This window comes from Chaetura pelagica, unplaced genomic scaffold (genome assembly GCF_000747805.2).
Source record: "Chaetura pelagica isolate M959 unplaced genomic scaffold, ChaPel_1.0 scaffold207, whole genome shotgun sequence".
Taxonomy (NCBI): domain Eukaryota; kingdom Metazoa; phylum Chordata; class Aves; order Apodiformes; family Apodidae; genus Chaetura; species Chaetura pelagica.
In genome coordinates, this window is record NW_009953929.1 from 2,941,894 (window position 1) to 2,952,545 (window position 10,652).

General features: G+C 37.0%; 1 protein-coding gene across 1 annotated transcript in view; it reads left to right on the plus strand.

Moving 5' to 3' along the window:
- The first annotated feature begins 2,323 nt into the window (after positions 1-2,323).
- The window catches only part of AGFG1 (ArfGAP with FG repeats 1), a 26,532-nt gene continuing 18,203 nt past the window's right edge, over positions 2,324-10,652 (plus strand). The window contains exon 1 of the mRNA XM_010001627.1: positions 2,324-2,411. Within this exon, the coding sequence (XP_009999929.1) occupies positions 2,358-2,411 (54 nt within the window). The 5' untranslated portion in view covers positions 2,324-2,357. The remainder of the gene's footprint in view (positions 2,412-10,652) is intronic.

Consider the following 10,652-nt stretch of genomic DNA (forward strand, 5'->3'; position numbering starts at 1 on the left):
TTTACTCTACAAGCCAGGGACAGCGATTGGCATATTTAACGGAGCATATTTATGTGAAACGCCAGATGGATGCTGACTTTGTTTCTATGCTGTCACTTAATACTTGATTCTACAGATGCATGGACTAAGACCATGTTTAAAGAAAACCGTGAAACAAATGAAACTCAAACAATGAAATCTAATACTAGCACCAGCTCTGACACAGTGAATTTTCAATGCATAGAACTCTTGCAGACTTTAAAGTTGCATTATCTAAAAATTAATATTTACTTAAAAAAAATCTTAGATAATACAGTATTTTAGTAAGTGGTTGTTTTTTATGTGGATGCCGTTTTTATTTACAGCTAGATGAAAGATGTGAAACTGTTAATTTCCATTTACCATGGAATGTAAAGATTTTGAGACAAAAAATTTGCTGATGGTTGAGTTGAGTAAACTGTCTCAGAACAACTTCTGCCTTCTTTTTGAGGTGCTGAACCAGGAAGTCTAATTTTAGATGCTAAGATTTGAAAAATTTGCTTAAGTAAATAGCATTCTGTAAAACTAATTCTTATATGCCAATAGGTTTGTGCATCGCTTCTGTTGTTAGAACACGGTTAAGTTCATTGCATTTCTTGGCAAAATACAAATGTTTATTTTTATCAAAGTCTTTCAAACATTAAGTGCCTTAGATCTGTTTTTTTAATAATACTTAGACTAAAATGCTACTACTTAGTGTTCTAATATGTATGCAACTTTTAACTAAAAATATGGCAATTTTTTTAACAGGATCAGATTTTTTTTTTTCTCAGGTACAGTGTGAATTTAGGTGCCAAGGTGAAACTGCAGTTTCAATGCACAACATTTTTTTTCCATTTTACTTACTCAGAAACTCAAAGTGCTAAAAATTTTCTTCAAAAATTGAGTAAAAAATGTTAGTATTTGGAACATCAGCTTTTTGTTGCACACTGTTTTATAGTTAGTGTTCTTGGACTAAACATGGAGTTTAATGAAAACTACTAATCATCTGAAATTGGATGTCAATGATTTTTTTCTTTATTCCTGAAAGCAGTTGGAACCAAATTTTATAATTAAAGCAAAGTAACAGATATAAGCAATAAAATTCTTATCCGTTGTTTTGTTAGCAATTTTTTAGCCCTATATTACATCCCTGGAAAGTTTCCCCCAACTTTCTTTATACAAACTTCCTTCTCATATACATAACCCAGAGTTATTTATATATATATATATAACCCAGAGTTATATATATATAACATAGCAATGTATGTTAATTTTTGTTTAAGATGGCATAGCAGGAATCCAGGCCTGATGAACTTCGAGTGTTAAACTAACCCCATAGTATTGCCTGAGCCAGTGTATCCAGTGCTTGGTGTATGTGGGATGTAACGTTCTTGTTTCCATTGAGCAAAGCAGGGCTTTTTTCTAATTGTAAGTATTTGTGGGCAAAAGCAGTAGTTAGCATGTATTTAAAGAAAGAGCTTGAAAAGAAAGAAGGCTTTTTCTTACACTGGCACTGTTGCTCAGCAGGATTTTTCTCTATGCTTGCAGGTTTTGACTGAACTGGGTTTGACAATGTCAGGCTTTGGCAGCACAAGTGACTTGAGTTTCTGTTAGCTCTGCTGCAGCAGTCTATGGTGTGGATGTGAGAATGGTGCCAGTCTTTGTTTAATGCAGAACTGCTGAAGATCCAAGCTATTGCATTAGTAATGGCATCTTAGCTGAGAGCACAACAAAAACATTGTCTTTGTTGCTGTTGTGTAGTGTGCAGGAGGAGGAAGAATACGGATCTGTGGATGGAGGGGCAAAAAGTAAACTGGGAAGAGATGCTGGGAGGAAGCTGGAAATACTGGTTAAAACAGAAAATAATTCTGAGCTTGAAGAAATCTAGTTATTGGTCAGAAGTTGTAGTAAGAATAGGTTGAAGTGAGGGAGGATTTGGAGGGAAAGAAAACTACAACAGAAGGACCTGAGACTGACAGATGGAAAGGCAGAGGCAAGGGTGGACGTGTTTGGGGAAGCAGATCATGATTTTTTAAAAAGTCTGTTTTCATAAATTTGCACAGAGTGGGTCAGAGTGAGTTGGCATATGCAGTTATAAACATTGGTCTCCCCTAAAGCTCAGTTATTTGACTTTGCATGCATGTTACTTTGAGATGAGCTTACACAACCTTAAGTTGCATGGCAGTACCAAAATGAGTGTGTTTTATAGAGATGGCTCTTGAGTATAAAACTGACTTTTGATTGTAATGTTAGAAGTGATTGTATGATGACAGATTTCCTGAATACTGACTAAAACACTTATTGCTTCTTCTTTTAGACGGGGCTTGAATCCACCCCACAGAGTGAAGTCAATTTCCATGACCACTTTCACACAACAGGAAATAGAATTTCTGCAAAAGCATGGAAATGAAGTAAGTATTCTTTGGAGAATATGAAGTGGTTTCAGCACTTCAATATTAAACTTTAAAACACTACTTAAGGAAAAGGGCCTTTTTTGTAGCTAAAAGTAGAAGTCTTTCAAAGCCAACATAATTTGAAGTGATTCTTATAAAGAGCTTGTTTCACTTAGGTAGATGATTATCGTAGTGTTAGGTGTGATTCACATGATTGGTGTTTCTGAATTGCGTTTTCTTTTGGTTTTGCCCAAGGCAAAATACATCTCTCTTTTCCCTTCTGCAATCTCAGGCCTTGAGGCTGAGTGCAGCAGTGTTTCCTGAAAGAGTGTACCGTGACAAAAATAAATTTGTTGCTTGTAGCTGCATTTCTTCAGAGTAGGTGTCAGAAAGTCTTCTAGTAGTTTCTATATATTTAATGAAAGCGTTTAAATGTTGAAGGTTCTTGAAAGAATTTTTTTTTCCCCCCAAAGGATTGTTAGCTAATAAGCATCTATACATTTAGAGTGGCTTGAGGCAGTTTTGAAGACAAAAAGTTCTAGTGTGCTGTCTTTCTGTTCTTTTTAATAGATGAAAGCTAAATCTGAGGTAAATGTTGCATTGGCTCTGTGAAGACGTGGGGCATGTAGACCCTGAATGTGGCTATTGATGTTTTCAACTTGAATATGAAATTTGTATTTTAATACCATACTATAACATTGAGGATTTTAGAGGCAGCTTTTGGTTCCATTCTGAATTAGCAAATTTATATTTCATTTTGAATGGGTCTGTGTTCTGTTTTAGTAGAATTCTTGATTATAGGCTACATAGTGTCTTATCAACATGTTCTTGGGAAGCTTTGTGGGGATAAATCCCATCATTAGCTAAAATGCTGATACTTTCTTAGGCTTGGCCCATTCATAGCTGTCAGGTTAAAGAATGAAAATAGAAATAGCAATTTCTTTTTCTGTCCTGGTAAATGTGTTATTTGTTGAAATGACTGTTAGTGGATGATTCCTCTAGACAGAGCTGGAACAAGGTCTAAACTCTTCCATATGTTATACGTGCTTTTAATGGCTTTGGCTAGTTTTTTTAAAAAATTGTACATGTTAGAGCTGTGTAACATTGCATATATATGTATATGCATGTATTTACAATATGTATTGCTGACTTTTTGCATAAGGAGAATAATAAAGAATATTTTATGGGTTCAGATATAGGATGTTGGAGCCTCTTTCCGTAAGATTAGATTGTAAACTCCAGCTTTGCTTTAAGCTTCACAAGTGTAAGGGAAAATGTAGGCTCCCCCTGCCTCCCTGCACTTGTTTTAAATTGTTTTTCACTGGATCTGCAATGGCTAGAGAATGCTACCAGTTTCATTTTTCACTGATCTGAAACCTTAAATGATCCCTACTCGGTTGGTGTAGTTGTCTTTCTCATTATAGACTTGACCAGTCTGCCAATCATAATGATTTAGTTGATACATAATTCATTGTTGACATAAAAACCGCAAGGGTCTTTGTGTTTGTAGTACTTCTTTCTCTAATTACAGTATTGCAGTGATTTAAATTATCTACCTCATAATTGAAGATGTCCCCCTGAGTGTAGTTTTGGGTTGCTGGATAGATGTCAGTTGCCTTAATTCTAAAGTAACATTGAATAGATACTTGTAATTGTAGGTGCTGACCTACTGAACAGGGAAGTGATCTTGTTTTAAATGCTTAGAAGTTTACAACTGAATTAAACATATTTTCACTTTGTCATGCTGTATGTTGCAGTAGCTAAATAAGCATTTTGCTTTCTCTTGTTTGTATTAAACTTTGGAATATGCACCTGCAGACAAGATGAAGTATTGAGCAGATGAAGTTCATCTGACCTCACAAAAAACCTTCTTTGCTTAGCTTGCTCTTCATTATAGGTGGCTCTTCTTTACCCTAGAAAATTTAATTTCTGAATATATATGTGTTGAAACATGAAACTGTCCAGTATTTTAGAATGTGGACATGTGAAGCAAAGTGCAGTTACTGACTGGTTTGGATGTTGTAACGTTCAGTTGTTTTAGTTCTGCAACTATACATACATAAAAAAACCAAAACTCAACTTTTTGCAATCTACTACGTTTAACTTAAATTTTTCTGTAACTTGTAAAAAATGTTAATTCCCACTTTGTCCTGCTAGTTTTTCTCCAGTGTGGCCAAGGCCTCTGTGGTAACCTTTCTTTCTTCCAGATGAGTAGATCGTGGTGTACAATAGGAAGCTTGTTCTGAACAGAAAGGAAAATAGCAAGGAAAGCTTCCATGGGATAAGGCAGTTATTGAGGTGGTGAGTTGTTCTTGGAGGAAGTAGTTTTCCACTCTCCTTCAAGGAGTATTTATAAGGACAATATATTGTGAGGTTGAAGTTCTCTTTTAAATAAAAATTTCCTAATCTCTGAAATAGTAACTTTTCCCCAGCTGTCACAAATTGCCATCTTTGGGGCACATGTGGCTCAACATTTAGTTGCAAAAAGGCTTCTACCAAGTGACTGCTTTGGGAAAAGATTATTCAGAACAGCTTCTCTTCAAGTGTGAGACACCATTTCCTTCTCTGTATATACATCTCCAATGAATGTTTTTCTGGCACAGAATTTTTTTCAGCTAAGTTTTTACTTCAATTACAGATTTAAATATTTTTTTATGTATTGGAATACATCCACATTTTGGTGTTACTTAGTTGTGGCTATAAACAGATGTTCAGATTGGCTTTGCTAATGTTGGGGTTAGCTCACTTTTGCAGCAGGGATGGAGATGTCTTCAAGCTGATGCTTCTCAATTGCCTTCTGAAATCCTTTTGAAGGATAAAGGCAATTCTGACTCACTGGGTAGGATTTTCCCTCTCCTTGTTCTCTTCATGAAGCGCAGTGCGACATATTTTCACACTGTATTTTCATGTTAGGCATAATGAGAAGAGAGTGGTATGGAGATAGTTCTGTTTTGAATAGTTATAATCAAGTGATGCTAATGTGGATAAGGCCTCTGATTCAGAAGTGCAATGATAGTAGAAAGTGAACTCACTGCAGAAAGCAGAGGTGGTACTCATGTTGCCGTTAGAGCTGTGAACATTTATTCAGAAGCTTTCCCCTGAAGCTGAAAAACAGTATTATGAGGCATAGTTAATTTTTATACTAAATTTTTTAAAAGCACCATACGTTTCTTAACCTTTCCAAATAGCCTATTCTAATATGTGTATGGTAGAAGAAAATTATTTGGATTGTCTTATGTTTGGAAAAGCTGTGTCCATCTGGGGGCAAAGATCATGTTTACCTAAGCTAATGAGTAGAATGCTGTGCGGGTATGCTCGGGTGCTTGGGATTAGTTTAGCAGTTAAAGTTTGGTTTTGTGCTAGTCTTTTTGACTCCTGATGCTACCTGTGCAAGTGTTTTTTGCCAGTTTCCCATACTAGATTCAATTTCTAGATTTCAGGAGAACCTGCAATTGCTGAACTAGTAGCAGTGTGGAGCTGGTTCAGAGGTGGTGTTTGCTTGACCAAAATGGTCTCCTAGAATCTCCTTTACTATGGAATGTGGCCTAGAAACTCTGGAGTGGAAAGACCAGTGCTAAGCTGGAGCTGATGAGTCCTGACAGCATGAGCTGTGTTGTCAGGTGTCCTTGTAGTACATCTGTGGTTCTGCTAATACGATATAGAGATACATGAGGTGATTGTGTGTAGAACAATGTCTTGGTTAGCAGGATTTAGTGGCTTGGAGACTGTGCTTGTGAAAGCAGCTATAGCTTCTAAACTAGGCCCAAACTGGCTTTGAAGTCAATATACTGGCAGATTAATGAATAATATTGACATCAGAACTGCTGAATTACTAACTTGCTTACATAAGGGAACTGTTTCCAAATCTTTCTTCCTGTGGTGAGTATTATGTTTTGGAACATAGTTTTGTTGTGTGGTAATCTGTAGTTCTTTGCACTGTCAGCATTACATTTGGTGCATAACTAAGGTTATTTTGTTTGGGGGGCAGGGGGACAGAGGCAGAAGAAGAAGTCTAATTTGGCACTTACCAAATTCCTGAAAGGTTGTATCTCATTAGAGCTTTTTAAACTAGACTGACATGTAATCTTCCTATGCAATGGTATGTCTGGATCTAAACAAGAAGTACCCCATTGCTATAGGTGTAGTGTGGTGCTTTTTCTAGTTGAAGCGCAGCTTCTTCCAGAAGAAATATTTTCCTATTGTAGCTATTCCTTGCCTTGCTGCCTTTACTGTGTACGAGAGAAGGTGGCTTCAGAAGCAAAAACTTTTGCAGGCCTAACTGAATTTTTATTATTCCTAACTCGCACAGCTATGCTAACAGGAGTGTCTGAAGTGTGGTGGCTCAATGTGTTGTGCAAGCAGGGAGGCCTTTGTCTTTCCCATTTCCGCCTTCCCACACACACTGGAAAGCTGTATCAGTGAAATAGTTATGTCATGCTAAAGTCTTGTTTGGTAGTTGAAGTATGTAGCACTGGAATAGAAATCACTGAAATCTCAGATTGTCTCTGTCTTTCTGCAGAATTTAATGGATTCTGCTGAGGTTTTTTCTTTGTTAGCAGTTTCTTAGTGTGCATGTCCTTCCCCACCTCCCCAATTCTGTAAAAACACAGACAAAAACCCCTCAAACATGACAACAAACCTAGAAGAAAAATCAAAAGCTAAACATTTTTGGAAAACAGGTACATTTATGTTCTGCTTAACCTTTGAGCCCTGCCTGGAGTACCTGAAGGCATGAAGTGTTACTGTGAGACTGGGTTTTTAACTAGAAGCCTTTCTAGTCAACTTTGTTTTGTGGAGTACCAGATGCACAATGAATGGGATGAGTTCTTTGTTCCTTTGTGTTAAAGCTGAAAACAAGGGTACTTACTCAAAGTGTAGAACTGCAAGCGTAGATAGTGTATGGAAAATAAGATAAGTAAATACAGTTACTCCAGCCAAAAAAACATTTTCTTCCTCAAATAGAAAAGCTGTTGAGTGCAGATTCAAGGAAACCAGTGGTAGGAAGAGAAATACAGGTAAAGACTTTCTTATACAATATTCACTTGGCCCAGTTTCTCTTTTCAAATATATATTTAAGTTATGGCAACTCACAGTTTCTGCCTTGCTACCCCCTGGGCTTTTATTTAGGTCAGGGTGAGAAGGATGAAGCTGGTTGTGATTCTCTTTCCTTCTTTTCTTCATGCTGTACTTACTGATCTAATTCTGAACTTCCCAGTATCTAGTTGCCAAAGGTCTAATGACATCCCTGACAGGATTGGAGTGTGTTGGCAGAGAACAGGTACTGTTTTTCCCAAACCAGTAGTAAAAGCATTCTCATGAATTTTTAAATTTCATGAAGATAAGTGCTGAATCTTGTTTTGTACTTATTGTTACCTGACAAGATAAAACTGCATTGTCTTGTTACTTTGCAGCTCCCACAATGTAGGAGAGGCAGGCAGAACTTCAAAGTCTTGATTCTGTCAACCCTTCAACAAAACTAGACTTTCAGATGCATACGCTTAATCATTCTGACTTCAATGCTGTCTTTTTTCTTCTTGCTGCATTGGTGATCCAGTGGGACATGGACTAATTATACTTTTCAGGGACAGTGGACAATGATTATGGATTGTTGGATATGTTCCACTGTTTCTAGGGGCTTCCACGTAACTTGAATGTTTACTCTTGGCTCCAGCTTGCCAGACTCTTCTCTAAGGAGAGCATTTTGTTTAATAGAGCTGTGATTTTCAAAAGGAGTGTAGCAAGGCTTTTGTTGAATGAACAGAGCTTTTGGGCAGAGGTTTATCTGTGCTGCTGTTGCAAAAATAATAATATTAATATGAAATGGCTGAACCAGAGTATCTCCAAAAATAAACATATTTATATGAAGCAGCTAAACCAGAGTATCCCCAAGAAGATGTTGCAATGTAGGATTTCAGAAAGCCATAGAATTTTTAGGCCCAGTACCTTAATCATAATGTTTTGTAATTTCGTGGTGAGTTTGGATGCTTCTTCATGTGTTATCTGTAAAAGCAGAGGGATGAGTAATTTTGTTAAAATTGAGCTTAAAATGTGTTACGAAACTTGGGCAGTAGCATTTTCTGAATCATCTCTACAAGTCTGATTTATGTATAGTGTAGTTAGAGAGGTGTTTTAAAATGCCTGCTCTTTGGGATATCAAATTCAAATTTCTTAAATCATATATTGGTCTGAATTTTTCCTTCTCGTTTTACTTTGATTTTTTTTTTTCTCAGATAGTAAGAAGAAAACCTGTTGTTTAGTAGAGCAACTGGTTGCTTAAAACTTGGTTTAGTGCCGATTTATATGCCCTTTTTTGCCTTTTTGGACTTTTTTTCCATGTCCTGCAAGTAGTGGCTGAGCGAGAGTCATCACATGCTGTGCTGATTTGTTCAGGTGTTCTGCCTGGGCAGCTGTCAGGCCAGAGAGAACATAGAACTGAAGCTCATGTTGAAGCATTGGCAGTCAAGTCGCCAATCTGATTTTTCTACGTTTCCTCTAACCATGTTTTTGTTAAGATTAATCTTTTAGTAGCTCAAGTGCTGTCAAATGCAGATAGTGGATTTAAAAGCTGTGATTAGTGGGCCATAATCGCAATACCAAAGAGGTAAATGCTGAGTGATCAGCAGCATGTTGTATGGCGTAGATTTCCTGAATCTTTATCTGAAGAGTAACTTCAAAGTAGCTTTGAAACTAAAAAATATTATGGCCTGTTCAGTAAAAATACTCATAGTTATCACAGCAAACTTCTATATGTGTAAAATTCAATACTCTTACTGACTTATTTTAGCACCATGGAAAGACAACTATTTCAAAAACAATTGTATCACAATATAAGTTCTGCCTCTGACAATATTTCCAAATTTTAATTTGCAATTTCGATTTCAGCCTATGGTATTGCACAGCACATGGCTGTTACCTTTTTTTGTAAATAGCAGAAAATAGTGTATTGTGGCTTGCTTGAAGCATAATCAATGCAGTATTGTGGGTTCCCATCAAGTCAGATGATAGTAACAAAAGTATAGCTAGAAAGAGCATACAGGTCACCAGCCAACAAGGAAAGACAAAGGAGCCTTTATTGTGTTCTGAATGCTTGCTTGAAACAGCCACTGATGTTCAAAGCATTCATAGAGAAAACTGTGTCTTTTAATAGTTTCTTGTGTGATATTAAAGCTTTAACATTTAGCTTTCCAAAAGAATTGTCTGTATTTAAGACTTAGAAGAGATTGTACTTTTTCTGAGAACTCTTTAGGTAAAAAAAGTTATGTGAAATTTAATTTGCATCACTGATGTGGTGAAGTAAATGTTTTTCACCCGTGTTTGTGTAGCTACTGCTGTCAAATTCTTGTTAAAATGAGAGCTTCTTGGTCAAGCATGTGGACTAAGCCTAAGTTCTTTTGCTTGGTGGTTTTGTGTTGCCCATGAGTAATACTGTCTGCTACCAGTAACAGAACTGATAAAGCGTGCCTGGCAGGTTTAATTCAATAACAGTGACTTGAGGCATATTTCAGTTTTTACTGCTTTTGAAAGCCTGCTTTCTGAAGGTTTGCAAAATTGCAGTGCAATGCAAAATTTGACACCATTCAGAAGCTTGCATAATTTAAAACTGTGTTTGGACAGCACAGTCCTCCTTCAAGTCAGTTTGCATATTCATATAACTGTTATCTACTGTAGCTGCATTGCTGGTAAGTGATCTAAAGTAACACAGGACCTTTTGTCATTTTCCCTAGAAATCACCTGTCAGGAAGGTTTGAGTGCTACTTGAGAAGGAGTTGGTTTGTTTGGGGGGGCTTGTTTTTTTGCTTTTGGGGTTTTTTGTTGTGTTTGGTATTTTTCCCCCACTCCCTCTGAAAGCTTAGGCATTTCAGGGTGAAAATGAAGCAGAAAACTGGGAGGGAAAGGAGTGAAAAACTGGATTGTGGTTTGACTGTGCTGTCAGGTTGATCTCAGTACAGGTTTCAGTGGTCCTATTGACAGGGTAATTGTCATGAGCTCCTTTGATATGGCTTGTTTGGGGTGGTAGGAGAAGGAGGAGTAATCTAATGGCCTGGTCTGCGTGGGTAAGAGGACTTCTTGCATTCACTAGTGTGTCTTAGGCTGGATGCAAACTGATCATCAGAGTATAGCCCTAAGTGTTAATCTGCTAGGTGCAGAATCAAGTAGGGGCTGTTTCTAACACTTGTCTTTCTGCTTGTCTTAAATTAGACACCACTTTTTATTTTCTTCAGTGTTTGCTAATCTTCCTCCCAAAACTGAAGTTCAGCA